Genomic DNA, 20,133 nt, shown 5'->3' with positions numbered 1-20,133 from the left:
AACTTTCTCCCTAGAACAGTGGAGGTATAGGGGCTTGGACGTTTAGTAAGCCCCAAGATGGCCCTGATCAGGTCACCTCCCACAACACAAACTGGCTTCAGGGAACCAGATCCCATTCGCAGACATGGAGCTGTTCCATTAACGTTTTTTACTAAAGCACCCACACAAGTTTCTGTGCAACATATAAACATGAGCAGGCCCTGGGGCTTCTGCCTCTCTAGAGCAGGGAGGCCAGAACCACTGAGTGATCCAAGCCCCACCTGTCCCCCATGCAAAGGCCAACCCCATGATCCCAGGAAACACAGCACCCCTTCTGGTCCCCTCCTGGGGGCACTCCTCAGTAGGTGGCTAACCAAAGCTTGCCCCCTACAATGTTGAATGAAAAAGGTTTCCCCTCCCCTGGAAGCATGAGGGATCCCCAGATCTGAGAACTCCCTCTGGAAGAGACACTGCCCCCTAGTCAATCCTCCCACCTTTCCAGGCCCTAGGGGACTCAAGGGGGTGGGAAACTGAGGCACAGAGAGGTGGAGTGACCTAGCCCAGGCCACTCCGAGAGGCAGTACAGGGGCTGGCCCAACCCTAACAGTGAGGAGGTTTGGGCTGGGGTAAGTAGGGCAGGAAGGTTTGGCCTCAGAGAGGGCCATAAGAGGGGCTTGCCCAGAAGCCCCTCAAAGTGGGTTCTGAAACTTCTAGGTGCAGCTGGCTGCCTATTAAGACCCTTAGAAAACAGCTCACAGTCTCAGTCTTGGGGACACCCCCAGAGAAGCTGTCAGCCAGGCTGTGAGTCCTCTGGCAGGCAAACCTCCACATCAGAAGCGCATGGAGGGTCTTTGTCCGTTAGTGTCAGCCTTGATTAAGCCATGACATGGGTCGTCCAATGTCCACCGTGATGTTGGTGAAGAGTGGTTGCCGAGACACTTCCAAGACTCGGTACCGAACTGATCCAATGCCATCCCACTTCATGCTCATCTTTGTGTTTTGAATCTTACTAAACCTAGAAAGGGAGATAAGTTCAGATCAAGGCTCAGTCTTGAATCTCTGGGGCCAAGGCACAGGCCAGCCTCTCCCTTTAGGGACACTTGACAGAAGCCCATTGCTCTTATAGTTGATCTCAAAATGAAGACTTCACTCCCTCTGGTCAGAAAGCATAACTACAACATTCTCACAGGTCTCTCCGTTCAGACCTGGACCATATATACAACTTTTATTATTACAGGGGCTTTGTGTAGAGGTCAAAGGACAATTATGGGAACTTGGGCCCTTCCTTTCACCTTCACATGGCTCTGGGGATTGAACTCAGGACTCCAGGCTTTACCCATGAAGCGCCTTCACTCACTGAGCTATCTTACTGGCCTGACTGTAATATCTGAGGCCTCCCCTAGGAGCGCCACTGCAGTATACATCCCATGTAAGACATGGCATCTTTACTCTCCTAGCCCCCACCATCTCCTGTTTCTCTTCCATTAGTCACTCCTTCCACATCCGCTGCTCTGTGCCAGATTGTACTCTGAGCAACAGGGACACAGCCATCAACAGGACATGCAAGGTTCTTCCTCTTACAGCAAGTTCGCTCCACTAAGGGAGACGGACACTAGGCAAAGGAAACATCAGAGTGCTAAGGGTACAAGGTGACTGACTGTCTCGGGAGAAGCCTGGGGCGCTAAGCTGAAGGCAGGGGGAAGAGCATTTTATGCAGAGGTCAGAGCACACAACAAAGATTACGACCAGCTTGTTGGTTAGAGCGTGTATGGGCAGGAGTCTGTAAGTCATAATAAGCACTTCATATTCGGTGAGCAAGAAAACACCAAGGGATTCTTAACCCACTTTCAGCAGAAAGGTAGGATGAACTACGGACGGGCAAAGGGGAGGCGGGGAAACGTTGCAGTTGTCAGGGCAAGATCACAGAGACCACACCAGGGTAAAGGTAGAGAAGGAGCAAGATGGATGGAAATGCTTTGGGGTGGTACCGACATGCTTTGCTAATGACTTGACCATGTAGGGTGGGGGAAGAATCCTGGAGAACTCTTAAGTCTCAGGCAAAGGGTATTAGAACCACCATCCAGACTTCCTTAGCCCAGAAATTTCATGCTGCTTAGCCACATCCACACTCAAGCAGGCATCACTAATTGATGACCAGCTAAGTCTGCAATGAGACCAAGGCTCTGTCATTTATCTGCCTGTCATCCCTTCCCTGCTGACCATGGTTTCATCTAAACTACATGCTTTCCACTGGCTCCCTGGACTCCTGGGGGTGGGGGGGGGGTGTGCTCATGCTTCTGCCAAATTCCAGTCCCAAGTCAGTCCACAGCCCATCTCTCCATTCCTATAGTCTGAGTTTAGAGCAAAAAGTCAGGGGACACAGAAGTCCCAAAGGTCCTTCCCCTGCTATATCCCCTCCAGTTTTATGTGGTAAATTCTCCTTAGGTCTACCCAGCAGCTGGGCCATTCCTTCACCTTCCTTGAGCTCAGAAAGTAAGTCTTCCAAACACATTCAACGGTGTCCTCTGTCCGGAGCCCTCTGGGAAGAATGTTAAATCTCTCCCTGTACTGAGCTACACAGCACTGATGCCTCTACGGTGGCTCCCAGTCTTCTGCTGTCTAAGAGCCAAATAGCTTTAAGGTTTCAGTGTATGCCACACATGCTCATACTCAACTCTTTTTTTTTTTTTTGGTTTTTCGAGACAGGGTTTCTCTGTATTGCTTTGGAGGCTGTCCTGGAACTCACTCTGTAGACCAGGCTGGCCTCGAACTCACAGAGATCCGCCTGCCTCTGCCTCCAGAGTGCTGGGATTAAAGGTGTGCGCCACCAACGCCTGGCGCTCATACTCAACTCTTACAACGACAAGTCCCTACATCCACTCTGGCCTTCTCCATCAGCCAGCCAATACAGCACGAGTGAATATATGCCCGAGGGAAGGGGAAGCAAATTTCAGTGAATGAAACTTTTCAAGCCCCACTGCATGTTCCCACGACCTCACTCCTTCTCTGCCAGGAAGGCACCTGGCTTCCATGACCTGTAGCATAACTATTTTCCTTGCCTAGTGTGAACCTCCTAAGGGAGAGTAGGATGGGGGTTGGGTGTGACTCCAGCAGGCTTGGCACCACTCAAGAGATGCTTCTGGAAGCTCAAGGAGTCTTTACTTATTTTCTACATGCCTGTCAGACCTTTTCCAGCGAGGCCAAAGATCTAATGTGGGCATCTCAACCCTAAAAGGAGCTGGCTGCTCTGGGCGCTTGCTGCCGTCTCCGCTCTCCTCACACTTCCTCTGCCCAGTGCACCTTTGTTGGGTTCCCAGGATCCATGGTCAGCACCCACTATGTCACCTTATCTGCTCTGACAGGGCCAGTATAAGCAGGGGTCATCCAAGGTATTTAAGTGAGGTATTTGCCGGGTGTTGGTGGCACACGCCTTTAATCCCAGTACTCAGGAGGCAGAGGCAGGCAAATCTACAGAGTGAGTTCGAGACAGGCCTGGTCTACAGAGTGAGTTCCAGGACAGGCTCCAAAACAATACAGAAAAACCCTGTCTCCAAAAACAAAAACAAAAACAAATGTGAGGCATTTGAGGGCACTAATGGAAATGCAGTCTATATAATGACAACCCAAACTGGAATTTAAATTCTAGTCACCTCTAGGAACCAACCCACGGGTACCAGGAGTCATTGTTGGAAGCCATTGGTCAGGAGTATTAGGGTCATTTCTAGGGATACGATGCCTCTAAAAGGCCTTTCTCAGGGGCCAAAGATGTTCAAAGGCCTCCTCTATGGGGTCAGAGGTCAAAGGCATTTGGGATACTGGGAAGTTACCTCTAGGGAGCAAGGGATCAGGGGCACCTGGGGTCAGGGGTGCTGGGGTCACCTCTGAGGGTTGGGCTCGTTATGTTTGTCCCGGTCGTGCTTGATCATGCGGTAGCGGCCTATCCGGACATCTGGGCGTGATATCTTCATCCCAGTCAGGGAGATCCTAGGATGGGCGACAGGCAGACTGAAGAGGCACAAGAAATGGCAAGGAGCCCCACCCAGCCTGTGACTCCTCTCTCCCTGACCCAGCCTATTCTGCCCCATCCCTACTTACCGGTTGAAGATGTCATCATCCTCACCGCCCCATCCCCAGTACTCGTTGGGAAAGCCGTTGATCCTCAGAAACTGGGCCTTACTCAGGCCCGACACACCTCCAAAGTAGCTAGCATAGGGCAGCCTATGACATGGGAGAGCAGGTGTTAGGATCACAGATGGTGCACGGGGAGCATGTGTAACTAGGACCCAGAGGAGAGCTGGGTTACATAAAAGGATCTGAACCCAGGGCCAGAGCTAGGAGGACGCTGAAGCTGGGACTGCGGGCCTGGGTGAAGTGGGGGTGGGTAGGTCCGAGTCTCCATAAGTAAGTCTCACCGGAAGCCAAACTTGTCCATGGCAATGGCAAAGTGGCGGGGCTGGTCACCACAACGGTACAGATTGCGGTCATCCATAGGGACCAGGTCCACATCACTGAAGATGAAGCAGTCATAGGTAGCATCCTCCTTCAGTGCCTCTAGGAAGCCTACGTTGAGCAGCTTGGCTCGGTTGAAGGTCTCCTCACCGTGCTGGTGGGTGGGTAGATGAACACAGATCAGCTCTGGGTCTGTGACCAGCAAGTACCAGCCACTTCCATTTCCAGCATGATCCCAGGGGCCCACATAATTGTCCCCCTATCCCCACAACTCTCCTAGATTCTCAGATTGATCCTTAGTTTTACAATTTAGTTATAGTTTCCAATTTAGTATTATCAGATTCTATGGCCCAACCATATTATATTCCATAGGCATCAAAGAATACCGTGGACTTCTTTGTTACCAGGCACTGGGGTTATTAGCAGGCCCCACTATTTTCTTTTTTCTTTTTCTTTTTTTTTTTTTTTTTTGAGGCAGGGTTTCTCTGTGTGTAGTCCTGACTGTCCCAGAACTTGCCCTGTAGAACAGGCTGGCCTCAAACTCACAGAGATCCACTTGCCTCTGTCTCCCCAGTGCTGGGATTAAAGACGTGCATTACCACTTCCCGGCCAGTTCCCCCTATCTAAAATGCTCTGCTTTAGTGGTCAAACTCATGCCTGCAAAGGCTGACTTCTGCTCAAGCCTCCAGGCCCTAGTACAACCCCCCTCCTCTCTGGGCTTCGTTTATACTGGTGTCTACTGAACCACTATGCAGAGCCTCATCTAGTCCATTCATTCAGACACACCCCATGAGTTTCTCCTTTGTGACGGACGAGCCTCCTATGTGTTGATGGAGTCTAGAGATGAGTAGTCTCCTCCCTACTGAGCCTACAGTCACGACATGAGACAAACAATGAATGCCCTAAATGATCAGCACAGGAGCAGCTCCTCTGGCCCATTTCAACCCACTTCCAACTCCCTGGGCAGCCTCCGAGACAGCGCAGGACTGTCCTGGATGATCTTGTGTTCCCAACAAAAAAAGACAAGCAACCAAATACAGGCAGTCACACTTTTGTGAGCTGGGGACCCAAAGAAATAGGATCGCTGGGTTCATGGCCATATAGGCCCAGGCAACTCTGAACAGAGAGGGGTGGATTTGACAAGAATTGGTCCCTTGGCTTCTGCTACAACCCATGCTTAAGACAGAATTCTCTGGAGGCTGACATCTGTGAGTGGGTGCCTCAGTAGGAAAGGAGAAATAGTGGCCTCTCCCAGCCCTGGCCAAACCTGACAGGCAGGAGCTGCTTCTGGAACAGTGACTGACTCTGACTCTGCTCACAGCCTTCCTGTCCTTCCCCTACCAACCCTTAGAGGGAGGGGCCGTTTTCTCCTAGCATATCAGTGTTCTCCCAGCTTCTCACCAGCCAGGAGCCCTTGATCTTTCCCACATGGCTCATAAAGGTGCTCAGAGAGAGAGCCCTAACTTCCCTCCAGCCATCAATCACCCTATCTTTTGCCTTCCCTTCTCAAAGGTTTTTTTCTTTTAAGCTAAGTGTTGTCTCCAATTAGTTATTTTGTCAAATCTGATTCCTTCTTCAACCCACTGCAATCTGCTTCCGCCCCCACCATGCCCCTGAAATGGCTCTCACTGGGCCCACCTTGTTGCTAAATCCACTGGATGCACTTGGTCCACATCCCTCTTACACCCCCTGCAGTGCTCACAGCTGCTACTCTTCCTTCCTGATACTGGCTGCTGGGCTTCCAGGGTCTCCGGACACTCCCTGGTCCCTCTTCTGGGCCTCTGTAGCCGCCTTCCTTTCTCCATCTAGCCCTTCAATGATGCCCTGCCCACCCCCAACATTCCATGTCTGTAGGCTAGGTAGGTCAGATGTGGTTTTTGAGACCCTTCTAGCTGGTAAGATGGCTCAGCAGGTACAGTAATTGCTGAATAAGCCTGATGGCCTGGGTTTGATCCCCAGCACGTTACAAAGTTACCCTCTGACCTCCAAAAGTGTCCTATGGTTATGTATGCATACTCACGCATGTGCTCGCTCATGCACACTCACACACATACACATACACTAAACCATCTGTACATTACAGGCCAGTGGGGTAGCTCAGTTGGTAAGCACTCGTTGCACAAGCCCGACAACTGAATTTGATCCATGGAACCTCAAACCCAAAACCCATGTAAAGGGGAGAAGGAGAGAACTAACCCATAAACCACAGTTGTTCTCTGACCTTCACATGGGTGCCATGGCTTGAGTGGGTATATACACAAATATTACGCAATAAAAAATGAGCTGGGCAGTGGTGACTAATGTCTTTAACCCCAGGACTCGTGAGGCAGAGCCTAGTCTACAGGTACATAAGTGAAACCCTGTCTCAAAAAACCAAAGGAAAAAAATAATTGCACACTAGTGTTTCCATAGTCCCCTCTCGCTCACAGCGCTTGCTCCTAGGTCCAGACTTACAGTCTGACTGTCTGCAGAATGTCCCTCCTCTACCTCCCCCAGTTCTAACACTCCAGGCATGGCAGCACCCCAGTCACTCTCTTCCAGCTTTGGCCTAGCCCTGTGTGCTCCCATCCTACTCACAGGTGTGGCTATGAACACAGAAAACAGCCAAGACTAAAGCCCTTGCTTTGTTCTGACACCTCTTTTCTCTCTACTATTTTACAGTGACGTCTTCCCTTTTACCCCATAAACTGCCCCACCCATAAGCACATTCACCATCTAGTTTCTGGCTACTGTAATCTCTTTCTAATTAGTCACACTACTTCTAGGCATCCCCTCCCTCCGTTCTTCACATGTAACCATGGCCACATGCACAGGTCACCCCCTAACTTCAAACAACGGTGCCCCACCAGTTCAGGCCAGACTTCACTGCCAAACACAGTTCTCAAGCTCTTCTTGATGTGGCCGCCTGTATGTTGAACTCCACCCTTCAGCTACTAGTTCTAAACACAAGAGATCAGTTCTCTTGCTAAGCCCTCTCTTCCAGGCCCCTCTTCCTGGAAGGTTCACCTCCTCCTGCTATTTCCTGTTCATCTCTGACAACTGCAGACTGAACCTCTCTGTGTTTCCACTGCCCTTACTCCAGTTCCAACCATATACTTTCCTCCTTTGTCAAGTCCTCTCTGAGACCCAATGCCACCTCTAGCCAGAGCTTAGATACTGTACTTACAGTTTGACTGCATTTACTTTTCAGAGTCTAACTCTCCCTCTCTTCAAGGCCTTTGACATTGCCTCCTAGTTGGTGTACACGAGGTCTCTACCACCTTTATTTTGACATTTCTTTCTCTCTACTGTTTTACAGTGACATTACTAAGAGATGTCAAAACAAGCTATGCACACACCACAAGAGCACATACCGACATTTATATGCTCATATTCCCTCCTACATACATGACCTTGTGTTCACTGATTGACATATACCCCCATACCCACAGAGACTCACACAACCACGAACAGGCAAGGACCCATAGATTTCTCCGGCCTCGTGTGTACATCAGCAGGCACACACCCTCCTGCCCATCCCTGAGCAGGCACATCCACAGGTACATGTGAGTTCCCTGACGGACAGTGCTCAGCCAAGGACCACAGACCACGCACCTGGTTGATGACATAGATACCGTAGCGCAGTCGCTGCCGTCTCAACATGGGGTGCAGATAGTGGAGCCAATAGCGTAGGTGGTGCTCCCGGTGTCTAAAGGGGATGATGACTGCCACTGTTTGGGCTGGGGTGCAGTCAGGTGGTGTATAGCGGCCTCCCAGGAGCACGCCTGGGTTCTCCCTCTGCACCCGCTCCAAAGGCATGGGTGAGCTGAACTCGATGACCACTCGGCCCACTGCAGGCAGGACAGTGTCAAGAGTCAGGGCCTTTGCCAGAATCCAGGGACACCAGCCACCTGGGAGTGGGCAACAGAGCCCCAGGAATAGCCCTCTTTGAATAGATCTGGAGCCTTGGTGCCCCCATGGTCCAGCACTCCAATTCCCTAGTCACATTGGTAGGATCCTCTTCCCACCCCTACAGCAGGTAGGCCCTACTCTACAGGCTCACCAAGACCAGGTGGCACGTCAGGACAGGGTGGGATCACTGGAGCTGTGGGGCCGGGCCGGGCACTGGGCACTTCAGGAAGCCCAGAACTAGAGGCAGTGGCATTGGGCCGAGAGCAGTTGGTGCTGCTGCTGGCTGCAGGGTAGAGGGCATGGGCTGGGCTTCGGATACTGAAGCGGCTGAAAAAGGCCAGGTGCTGGGCGTAGACGTCAAAGTAGAGGAGGACGGCCACAAGGAAATGCAGCAGGCAGAGGAGGAGCACAGCCTTGCAGACCCGCTCCAGCGTCCCCCCCAGCAGTCTGCTCATCCCGCAGGTGGCCAATGGCCTGCCCAGTGGGCCCAGGCATCTGGCTGCCAGCCTGAACAGGGGGAGAGAAACAGATCCCACGAGTCAGGGCAGGACAGGTAATGCTACCCACCTGCTTCCTACTCGGTCGCTCATTCACAGACCCCCCCCCTCCTCACTTACCTTTCGTGCACCTTGAAACTCACTGACTTGTTTTTCGTCTACCTGCTAACGCACCGACGGGTTCTGGCAACTCAGTTTCTGCTATCCTAGACACACCCCAGCGCTGAGCCACCCATACATACACGTAAACCCTCACCGTACAACGCCGTACACGCATAATCACAGCAGTATGGACAGGTGAACTTGATTACATGGGATTGCATTTCAGCACTGAACCATCTATCTATAGGCTCCAGCTGTGCCCCAAAAAGCAGATACCTCACAGGGTAGAGTCCTCAACGCAGGACACATGGCTTAGGGAATGGATCTCTGAGTGCCTATCACGTAGGAATACTTCACGATATGACTTCATTTAGTCCTTCCAAGGGTCCTGATGGGAAGTCATTCAGACCCATGGCAGGTTTAGGCATTCAGGTCCCAACAGCAAGCAGGCCTGACCAACTAGGACCATTCAGGGGGCCCAAAATGGAGAGGATGTTTCAAAGGATCCTTCCCACGGGAACAGGGCAGGGTTAACAATAGATAGCCCTCACCTAAGATCTTAGGCTGGCTCTGGAGCCTCCTGACCATCGAAGCTAGTTCTGATTCCTGAAATGGGGTATGCCTGGGCCCCGGAGGAGTAAAGTTCTTAGGAAGGCAGAGGTGGATAGGGATGGAGGTGGTGGGGTGTCTGCCTTGCTTGGGTTAGAGCTCCACTGGGTTCCAAAAGGTCAACAAACACTTCTGGCAGTGCTCCTGAGAGCAGCATATCTCAGACATACACAATCATAGACAGCTTCAGTTGCAGCAGTCGGCACCCACTCAACGGACACACGGAGACCTACGTACAGAGCCAGACACACTTGCGGTGGCAGCAACATACGAGCCACATACATCAACAAACCGCGGTTCCCGGACTTATACACGCTTAGCCATACATCCAGACCCACGTGCAAGTATTCCCACCCCTCCCTCCAGGGCAGAGGCTCTGGGTCGGGCTAGCCACCAGTCTGAGGGGTGCGTTTGGGCGGGGCTGGGAGGCTGAACACGTGGCACCCCGGGACGGGGGAGGCAGCAGAGGACAGGTGGGTGTGGAGCCCTGGGGAGGGGTGCATGCAGTGGGGGATGTGGATGTGGGGCCATGGGCCGAGCGCCTCCGGGAGACACAATGCCGGGGCGAGCGAGGACAATGAGGGAGGCCGGCTGGGGGCGGACGCAGGAGCCCAGGAGGCTAGCGGGATGGGGGTAGGGTGGGGTGCATCCAGGCCAGGAGAAGCGCTGACGCCTCGCTCACCAGGTCCTGGGCTGGGATCTGGGGCGGCGCGCGGGTAACCCCTAATGGGGCTGGGTCTAGAATGTCGGGGCCCTGGGCTGGGGGCCGCGCGCGCCCTCCTCCTCTCACCCAGCGCTCGGGACTCAGCAGGGGGCGCCGCTCCAGCTCGGGTAGGGATACCGGCTCCGGCAGCTGCGGACGGCTCCGTCCCCCATGGCCCGGCCCCACCGCCCGGTCAGCGGTCCCCGGGCCACCTCCCGCCGCCGCCGCCGCGGGCCATGGAGCCGAGCCGCCCCGGGAGGCAGGGCGGGGCCGGGCAGACCCACGGACCGGCGGACCGACGGACCACTGCGCTGCCGCCGTAGCGCGCTACGGCTCCTCGGAGGGGCAGGCCAGGCCGGCGCGCCCGCGCGCGCGCCCCCGCGGTCCCCGCACGCGCCGCGCGCCGCTCCACCGCCCGTCCCTGCCGTTGGCCCTACGCGGCCCAGCCAGCGGGGAAGATGCTTATGCGGATGCCCGAGATCCAGGAGAGGCGCGGGAATCCGTCAGGTTCCTCCACCAGCTTGCCTTAGGGATGGAAAGAGGCCAGGAGCCGGCTGGCTAGGCCTTACAGGTCGTTGGGACGCAACGGGGTCTGGGTAGTGGGCTACTCAGACACATTAGGGCCTTGCCAACTCTTTCTTGGGCACGTGATTCAAGGTCAGCCAACCAGGGCTGCCTGCTGGGTAAGACCCTTGGAGGTGTAGACCGAAATTGACTTCTGAGGTAAAAGCGGTTTAGGTAAGCCTAAGGAAACAAGCTAGAATTGGATAGGTGTGGGCGAAGTTGAACAGGACCCCAGGATTGAGACCAGAGAAGAGGTTTCTGGAAATTAGACATTCATACAGGCTATCAAGAGAAGCAAAAAATTGGGCTCCAGGAAGACGAAGGTGTAGGGAGTTTTGTCTCAGGAGTACGAACTCTGAGAGGAGTCAGTGCATAGGGGTTCCAAAGCATAGGACTAGGAAGATCCTAGAGCACAGACTCTTCAAGGAAGAGGCGTCCTGCTATAGTCAGCCTAGCACCCTGCCCTCACCACCCAGGAGCCAGCACTCTAGGGTGGAGATGGTGTGTACAGATAGAAAGTTACAAGAGGTTAGGTGAGTGCACAGGCCCTACCCTTCCTTGGTGAAAGGTGTCGCAAAGGGCCAACAGAAGCTTCAATGACCGGGACAAATACCAAGTTTATTTCACAAACACTAGGAAGATGGGCTGGATGGGGGGTAGGGGACACCGGGCACAGCTGTACACAGTCACCATCAGCAGTCCATTCCCCACACTGGGGTTCAGTCTAGACTGCAATGCCTCCATAGTCAACAGGCAGCAAGAGGTGAGCCCAGGAAAGGCTAAGGGACACAGCTCCAGCTGTCCCAGGAAAACCAGCAATAAATAACAGTGGGGCACGGCCCCAACCATACAGATCAACTAGTCACCCATCTTCACTCTGGAGGTCTGCAAAAGAAGAACAAGATCAGAATCAGCAAGCCAGTGAGTGGGCAAACAGACCACAACAGATGGATGACCATTCAAGGACAGACACACTATGACAGGCATGGACAGTGACAAAGGAGTTCAGCTGTACAACAAAGAAGAGAGCACATGAACAGTGCCAGTGTCCCCAGGAGTCAACCCAGTCACCCAAAGTCATGTTTAGGCCTTCAGGCTGGTCTTTCAGTCACAAACTCACACACAATGACAAAATACAGAATTCAGACATGCTAGTCTACTGACAGGCATGTCACATACATATGCACATAGACCCCAAGAGAGGGAAACAAACATATCAAGTCAAGACTGTCGCAGCTATCCCATCCCAGGCTATACCGCATTCTCAGAGGCAGCAGAGAAAAAAGATGCAAACAGAGGAACTAAAAGGAGAAACGTGCATATAAAGCAACAGGCAAAGGGGGAACCAAGAGATGGAAAGACGTTTCCAGAGTTGTGGGTAGAAAAGGGAGGAACTTCTATTCCTCTCAAAGCCAAGAAATGCTGGGCTGAGGACAAGGACAAGGAAGTCACAGTTCCCTAGGGGAATTTGCACCTGAAGGATTGCGACGATGACCCCAAAGAGGCCAATGGCACTGCCAAAGATCTCCACGATGAGAATCTTCACAAAGAGGCTGGGGTTCTGTGCATCAGCTAGGGCAGCTCCACTGCCCACAATGCCCACGCAGACTCCACAAAACAAGTTGGAAAGACCGACTGTGAGGCCAGCCCCAAACATGGAGTAGCCTGGAGGAGAAAAAACAGCTCCAGTGAGGCCAAGACAAGCACAGGAGGTGACGAAGGACCCAACAGACTAACGGGGCCAATCCCACCCCAGCTCTGAAAGCAGGCTAAGGCAGCTGAGAAGATAAAAAGGGGTCCCCACCCCAGCTCTGAAAGCAGGCTAAGGCAGCTGAGAAGATAAAAAGGGGTCCGAACCTGGGATGTTGAAGCTAGAAGCAAGTATGTAGTCCCCAGACACGTGTGTCTTACGTGTGCATGGGGGGCAGGGGAGCAGGAATGTCTCACTATGTAGTTATGTAGGGTTGGCTAGCTTCTTAACTCACTGCCTGCCAGTACCGGGATGAAAGGGCCATGCCACCATGCCTGGCAAGGCTGAGTTTTTGCTACCCACTCACCTGCATGGTAGTTTCGATGGCCAATGGCCTTGGGGTCAGTAGCACTGAAAGGCTGAGGAGAACAGGTCATCAGAGGCCATCCCTTAATGTACCTACCTTCTCTCTCCTGCAGTTTTTAGGCAAAGCATAAACCACTGGGATGGATGCCTGTTCCCCTCTGGTTTTCTCTTACCTCAGCCATGTTGCTAATAACAATTGCCATGATGATGCCGTAGATGGCCACAGCTTCACAGAAGATAATGCTGGCAACAGTAATGGTAAAGATTGGGGGAAGGGTGGAGAAAAGAGATGAGGAGGAAATCAACCATTTCTTGAGAAAATCCCCAGCCAGCTTTCCTTGACTCATGATGAGACTAGTCACAAGCCAGTATGTCATCAGACCTTCATTACAGCTGGTTTTGACAATCAGACAACCTTATACTTACCTAACCAAGTTCTTGGTCTTGATTCTGGGGGCCTTCACCCCACCCCCAATGATGGAAGAGCCGGTAATATAGATGCCCCTGGTGGAAGGATAAGAAACCGATTAAAGGAGATCAAATAGTCACTATCCCCAGGATATTAAGAGCCCGCCACGACTCAGAGTGTCCCACAGTCCCAACACTCACCAGGCTGCTCCAACCACAGAGAGAGAGATTGCCAGGCCAATGCCCAGATTCGACCACATGAAAGGAGAAGTTTCGGTAAGGAACCTGGTGTGGGAATAGGGAAGAAAGCGATTCCGTTGTGGTCAGGAACGGTCAGGGCTAGGGAGAGCACACAAAACTCAACTCCCACCCAGCTCCAGCCCACCAGTCCTGGATGCTGCATCGATAGATTCCATATTTCCCAAAGGTCTGTGTGTCTGGGCTAGGGCTCAGACTACAGAAAGAGAAGGGGCTCCTAGAAGAATCCTCTCCATGCCCTTACCATGCCACATCAAAGCGGAAGCCCAAGTCAAAAATAGTGTAGCAGATTCCTGCAGCAATGAGAAAAAGAGTTAAGGGCTGCTCTTTTGGGACACATTCCCCAACCTAGACAAACACTGCCTGACACATCTAAGACTTCCGCCCATGCCTCCATTTTTTTTAATGCCTGCCACTCCCTAGGTAACCCGTCTTAATGACACCAAGCCCCTCCACGGGTGGCGGGGAACAAGCGCTGTGTCCAGGCCGCGCCTGATCCCGCTGGCCCAGTCGCTGTTTACCCAACAAGCTGTAAAGGGAAGAGGGCAAGGAGGGGAAAAGAGGAAGCAGGGCGCCCAAGTTTGCGGCTCGCGGACGAGAGGGGGCCGACGGTCGCGACCCTGGGCGGCGGCGGGGGAGGGGGCGGTGGTTAGTGCGGGGGGGGGGGGATCAGTGCGGCTCTTACAGCCCGGGTCAGGCCGCCTACGTTGCGGTGGGGCACCGCGCTGGGCCGGCTCTAGCTGCCACCTGCCCCCGCCCCAGCCGGTCAGCTCAGCCACCCCGGGCCCCGCTCACCCACGACGATCATGCAGGCCCAGAAGGCCACAAAGATCCCGGTGTAGAGCAGCGCCAGCCCCGTCATGGCAGCAGCGACGGCGGGGGTCGGATCGCTGGGACCTGAGATAACACCGCGACCACCGTCCGCCCCGCAGTCTGTTGGCCCGCCCCGCAGTTCCACCTGACCGACGCATGTGACGCGCCGGCTTCACGTGACCTCCGCGCACGGTGGCTGGCTGGCTGCGCTCGGGTTGCGGAAGACGTAGTGCCGCTGAGCACTGTGGTAGTTGTAGTCTCGCGCGGCGCTGTGCGCGCCAGGTACGAGCTCTCCACCTGCGCTGCCTGTTCCCTAACCTGCCCACTGGGCTCCCGGTTTATTCTCCAACCACTGCAGATCCTTCCGGTCTTTTCTAGTCCTGCCTAGTTCTGGGAAGGCGTTGGTCTGCTCTCTCTGCTTGAAGCAGGATTTCGTGGCCTTCGCACTGCCTAGCAACACCTGATGGTCATCAGAGGTCATTCTTCTAGGTTGCCTTTCCTAACCCAGAGGCGGGGTGGCGTGCCAGCTCTGAGCTCCCGTGATGTCCAGGTGGTGCTTTCAAGGCCATGCCCTTTTTCTGCTCAAATGCCCCTTACTTCCCGTTTCACTCGGAACGTAAGAGCCCCTAATGCATTCTGCGGCTACACTACCCTCCTAGTTATTCCTCGTCAGCCACACCCTTCCTTCCCTTGTTTCTCTTCATTTGTTCAGTTTCTAGTTATTCATGTGCCCCATCCCCTAGCACTCACCTTCAAGGCCTTCCTTACCCACTCTGTGTAATATTCCAACCCCTATTTCCCTTAACCTTTCTCTTTCGAAGCTTTGTGGTTTCCCGTAAGTCTTATCATCACTTGATATACTATGCTTTGTTTCTGTGTGTTCATCCTCTCCAGGACGTGGAAGCGCCTTGTTTTCTGCTGCACTCACTGTTTCTAGTGCCTGGCATACAGTGGGTCCTCAGAACATGGTAGAATACATGACTGGTGCTCACTTTAACCCAGTCAGTTCACAGCTCTGCTTCTACCGTCAGCCTGGAAACTACATGATCTGAACGGTGCCAATATAAGATTCTTGGGTAATGGGGACAATGAGTAGGTAAGTTTTGCTTGTTTTCTCCTGGGATGCAATAACCACAGACAGACAGACGGACGCACACCAACCTCAGGGCTGTACTTTGGTTGAAGCACCCATCATGTTGACTGACTGGTCTGTGCTTAGACCCAAATGTTCTTTTCACTCCTTTTATTCTGACTTTTTTTTTTTTTCTACAAGATCCAGCTTAGGACTCCCCTATCTGGGACGCCTCTTGAGTCCTCCTCAGGGGCCTGCTATGAGACCCAGCTGCCCCTGGGGTTCCCTTCACATACAATTCTATTTCATGGGGTCACTATTTCTTCCCAACTGCACTTTGAGGACAGGAATCTGGTTAATTATAACTCCCATATCCATCCACAGGAACTGTACAGAACCGAGATTCGTTTCGTAAATAAAGAGAAACAAGCCGGGCGTTGGTGGCGCACGCCTTTAATCCCAGCACTCGGGAGGCAGAGGCAGGCGGATCTCTGTGAGTTCGAGACCAGCCTGGACTACCAAGCGAGTTCCAGGACAGCCTCCAAAGCCACAGAGAAACCCTGTCTCGAAAAACCAATAAATAAATAAATAAATAAATAAATAAACAAATAAAGAGAAACAAGAGGAAAAGCATTTGGTTTATTTCAGTTTCCTTGGTTCCCCCTGCACCTCCAGACAGGGTTGAGTCAGTGTAGTCCAACACTGTCCCACAGATCTATGTGCTATGACAGAATTGTCCCCCATCCAGTCATATGAGTACTTGAAATGTCATCAGTTAACCGAGAGACAGTTTTTCATATTCTTTAAAACTGCAAAAGCCATGTGTCTAATGAATATTGTTTTGGACTGCATGGGTCTAGACCAGTGGTTTTCAGTTAGAAGCAGTTACATGACATGTGCCAGCGGCAAGACATAATCTGGGTTGTCATAGCTGGGGGGATGTGTTTCTGCTGAAGCTAAACATCCCACCATGGACAGAACAGCCTTCATAGTAAAGAACTGCTTTGCTTGGAGTGTTAACAGTGCTGAGGGGGAGAACCTTGGTCTGGACCATCCAATTCCTGCCCTGAACAAGGGCAGAACTACACCTGCACACCAGGAACCGGGGTCAGCCACAGTCCAAGGCTGCTGACAGATGGGCCCAAGAAAGGCCTGGACCTTTTTTCCCCCACCTGTCAAACAGGCATTTATTGCACAGATGTGTGCTGAGCCAGTGCCAGGACAGGCTAGACAGCTCCTCAGGGAGGAGCTACCTGCATTCCCTCTATCCAGGCTCAAGTATCATGTAAGTGAGAGGATGCAACTTTGGTTCAGGGAGCACAAGTCCCAGCAGATTTGTCACCCTGATTCTGGTCTTATGGTGTCAGTCAGCCGCTTCCCTCATCCTCATAGGCAATGGCAATACCTCGTCTTCCGCGGACAGCTTCTTTCACTGGTGTCTGACCCAAGCGGGGCTCCAATCCCTGCCAGCTCCGGGAATTAAGGAATGAAGCTGTAGAGGGAATGAGAACAAGCTGTGTGGAGTGGACCTGGACAAGAATCGAGCAGGGGACAGGTATCTGCAGGCTTGCTTACCTGCAGGGCTGCTCTCAGCCAGCTCCAGCTGGGGCCTTGGAGTTAGGGCAGAACATCCAGTGTCACTGGATGACTTCCAAGAAGGTGGTGGCCGGAGGTCCCCAGAAATGAGCGACACATCTGGGGTATCCCACAGTTCTGACTCAGGAGGAGGGAGTGGCACATAGAAGGGAGAGCCTGAAATGGAAGAAGAGATAGCTATCCTGGTTCCTAAACTCCAAACCCCAACTTCCAAGCTGAGACGTGGCCCCACCACTCACCAGGCAACAGCTCTGCATAATGTGTGAGTTGGGGAGCCAGGCCCGGAGGTGGCCAGGCAGGGTTACAGGCAGCCTCCAGTTCACACGGTGTCAACACAGGCCGAAAGAAGTCACCTGAAGGCTGAGGGGCTAGGGCTCCCAGTGGACAGGCCAAAAGCACAAAGATGTCCATCTCAGGGAAGTTGGCAAGCTTGGCAGGTGTGGGCCTCCCCAGGGCCAATACATAGCTACGCTTTCCAGCAGCCTCAGTCAGTTTCCGCAAGTGTGCCAGTGCCTCCCGGTGTTGAGCTACACCTAATGTGCCTGCCAGCAGCCCCACAACATGGGCATCTCTGGCCCTCTCTACGAGATACAGTCTTCGTGCTCTTAGCCGCCCAGCCTGGACACCCCGGTCTTGTGTCTGTCCTGTGTCCGGACAGCAGGAAACGAAGGGTCTTCCCGGTGTCCAACCCAAGAGCAGTCTGCTCAGATCTGGATCAGGGAAAGGGTCAGAGCTGGCTTGAGAACCGCCCACATAGAAGGCACCATATTCTTCCAGACACCTTCCTGGGCTCAGGGGGAAGCGTCGCCCAAAACGCTCCAGAGGCTCAGGCTGTGAACTTGGGGACCCCACTGGCAGGGGAAGAGCTGGGCTGGAGATGAGCAGATCTTGGTACCTTGGGCGCAGGAGAGTGGCCAAAGCCTCTGAAAGAGAAGGAGGTGGCATCAGATGGAGTCTGGGAAAGGGGAGATGAGCTGCCTCATCCGCAGGGGACTAAATGTAACCCTAAGGCACAAACGAGGCCAGGCAGCTATCAAGAGCTTCATGGAAGTATGCTTAATGAGGGCAATTAAGGCATGCATCCATGGGCCTACCCCTCCTTCACTAACAGGCATAATGTCTCACCTAGGGCATGGGCACAAGCTGGCTCACTCAGCAGTACCACCGGTGCTGTGGGATCTGGGTTCTGGGCTTCAAAGGCCTTTGCACAGAGTTCTAAGGCAACAGAACGCTGACCAAGGACGAAGGTGATCGGTAGCAGGCTGGCAGGGGGGCTTAAGCAGGCAGGACCAAAGTGAACGAGGGCTTGAGCTCCAGCCTGCTCAGCGCCCAGCACATCCACACAGCAGCTGCAGGGGAGAGAACGTTGGTGAGAGGTGTTCTCCACCTGGAAACGGTTGTCACAAATGGGAAATGTGGGCAGTGGAGAAAATGGTAACATGCTAGGAATTCACTGTCACTGAGGGGAGTTGGCATCAGGAGCTTCTCATCATCATGAGAACATGCCACTAGCGGCAGACACTGTCCGAAAGGAAACCTCACAGGGCCTGAGTCCTCAGACCTGACCACTTACCCCAGCACGAGTTCATACCTGCCATAAGCCGTGTCCCCTAAAATGAACATCTTAGATCCTGTGACTTCCTCCAGGCGTGCAGCCACTGCTCCGGCATCTCCCAGTAACTGGTCAGGGAACTGTAAGGCCACCTGTGAGCACAAGTCATAACGTAAGCAACCTCATTCCTCCTCCATGAGCGTCTGCATGAGAAACACTCAAGTTTCAAAGCCCCTACTTCCGGAAGGACACTCAGCCCCCACGGAGTGGCCGGGTGTCCGTTCGACGCGGGCGGACTCCGATTTCCTCAACCCACCGGTCCTCATGTAGCATCCAAAATCCCAATCTCCGCAACCCATCCCCAGGGGCGAGAAAACCCTCGCTTTCTAAATCGGCCCTCACCCGTTGACACCCTAAATCGCAGACAAATTTCGTGACTCGCTCCAGCTCGTAGACTCGGTCGAGGTCTTCGGGAGGGGTGAACAGTCCTGGGGCGCCCGCCTCCCGCTGTAAGGCCGCCTCCGCGGGGCTGCTGAACGTAGACTCCATGGGGCACAGCTTGGGTGGGGCGAGGTGCAGCTGTGCCCTCAACAGTCCTCGAGGTCACAGCAACTTTGTTTGTGGCTCGGGACCAACCTGTCCTAGGATCCACGTCCTACACTTCCAAGCTCCCGGTTTTCCACTACACAGGGACCTACGGAGATTACTTCCGGGTTCAAGAGGTGACCACAGAGAGCCAATCACCAGCCTTGTACTCAGGACCAATCGGAAGTGCCGCGAAGCCTTGTGGGTGTTGTGGTTCCACAGGCTACAGTTCCTTCCCGGTACGCTCAGGTCACCCTGCTGGCGCCCTGTGGAACATCAGCTTCCTAAGTCACTAATTCAGTGTGAGCAGTTCTTATCCGTTGGTCCCATTATCTAGTGTTCAATGAAGTTTGTTTTTAACGTGTGTGTGCATGTGTGTGTGTATACATGGGCATATGGTGAGAATAGGGGTCCTTGAAGATCCAACTCAGGTCTTCAGATTTGGCTGAACGCTTCCTAATCCACCAAGTCATCTCACAGACCCCATAATTTGATTTTTTTTTGGGCGGGGGAGGTTTTTGGTTTTTCGAGACAGAGTTTCTTTGTGCAGCCCTGGTTGTACTGGAATTCACTCTGTAGACCAGGCTGGCCTCGAAATCACAGAGATTCACCTGCCTCTGCCTCTGGAGTGCTAGGAAAAGGTGTCCACCACCATTTCCGGACCAGACCTCATAATTTGAGACAGGGTTTTGCTGTGTAACCGAAGCTGGGTACTGCATAATTTCCAACTCTGTGTCCACTACTTGCATTTTAATATTTGTGGGTGGGCACTTCTGCCAGGCGTTGTAGGAATGGATGTCTCTATACCCTTTACCTTCTCTGCTGAAGGATTGCCCCAAGGGTCAAATTATAACTATACCTGTTATCTTCAGTCTGTCAATTAAACGCAGAATCATTTGCTAAATTCATCAGACACTACATTCTTTTTTATTATTGTTTTTTTGAGACAGGGTTTCTCTGTGGCTTTGGAGGCTGTCCTAGAACTAGTTCTTGTAGACC

The 20,133-nt window shown here is 53.1% G+C and overlaps 3 protein-coding genes across 5 annotated transcripts; all 3 read right to left on the bottom strand.

Annotated features, from left to right (window-relative positions):
• Positions 1-133: 133 nt before the first annotated feature.
• On the bottom strand, positions 134-10,548 carry B4galt2 (beta-1,4-galactosyltransferase 2). 3 transcript variants are annotated; one of them, XM_040756834.1, is made up of 7 exons: positions 10,318-10,545; positions 8,471-8,826; positions 8,023-8,258; positions 4,392-4,582; positions 4,075-4,197; positions 3,859-3,963; positions 134-994 (listed from the first exon to the last, which is right to left on the bottom strand). In XM_040756834.1, exons 2-7 carry the CDS (start codon positions 8,772-8,774, stop codon positions 844-846), a joined length of 1,110 nt encoding a protein of 369 aa, XP_040612768.1. In that variant the 5' UTR covers positions 8,775-8,826; positions 10,318-10,545; the 3' UTR covers positions 134-843. The 3 variants fall into 3 exon arrangements, with proteins under 3 accessions (XP_040612768.1, XP_012978868.1, XP_040612769.1); XM_013123414.3 differs by lacking the exon at positions 10,318-10,545 and adding an exon at positions 10,210-10,304; XM_040756835.1 differs by having other exon boundaries at positions 840-994; positions 3,807-3,963; positions 10,318-10,548.
• Positions 10,549-11,391: 843 nt separating this feature from the next.
• On the bottom strand, positions 11,392-14,491 carry Atp6v0b (ATPase H+ transporting V0 subunit b). Its single transcript, XM_040756839.1, has 8 exons — positions 14,312-14,491; positions 13,761-13,809; positions 13,460-13,543; positions 13,277-13,354; positions 13,024-13,093; positions 12,852-12,903; positions 12,269-12,459; positions 11,392-11,679 (listed from the first exon to the last, which is right to left on the bottom strand). The coding sequence occupies exons 1-8, from the start codon at positions 14,376-14,378 to the stop codon at positions 11,653-11,655; spliced, it is 618 nt and encodes a 205-aa protein (XP_040612773.1). The 5' UTR covers positions 14,379-14,491; the 3' UTR covers positions 11,392-11,652.
• A 1,530-nt stretch (positions 14,492-16,021) lies between these two features.
• On the bottom strand, positions 16,022-19,273 carry Dph2 (diphthamide biosynthesis 2). Its single transcript, XM_005083901.4, has 6 exons — positions 18,952-19,273; positions 18,589-18,701; positions 18,123-18,346; positions 17,237-17,920; positions 16,977-17,153; positions 16,022-16,893 (listed from the first exon to the last, which is right to left on the bottom strand). Exons 1-6 carry the CDS (start codon positions 19,096-19,098, stop codon positions 16,769-16,771), a joined length of 1,470 nt encoding a protein of 489 aa, XP_005083958.1. The 5' UTR covers positions 19,099-19,273; the 3' UTR covers positions 16,022-16,768.
• Between the last annotated feature and the right edge of the window lie 860 nt (positions 19,274-20,133).

Source organism: Mesocricetus auratus, unplaced genomic scaffold (assembly GCF_017639785.1).
Source record: "Mesocricetus auratus isolate SY011 unplaced genomic scaffold, BCM_Maur_2.0 Super-Scaffold_100014, whole genome shotgun sequence".
NCBI lineage: Eukaryota > Metazoa > Chordata > Mammalia > Rodentia > Cricetidae > Mesocricetus > Mesocricetus auratus.
The sequence above is the reverse complement of the archived record's forward strand: the minus strand, read 5'-3'. Positions and strand labels throughout refer to the sequence as shown.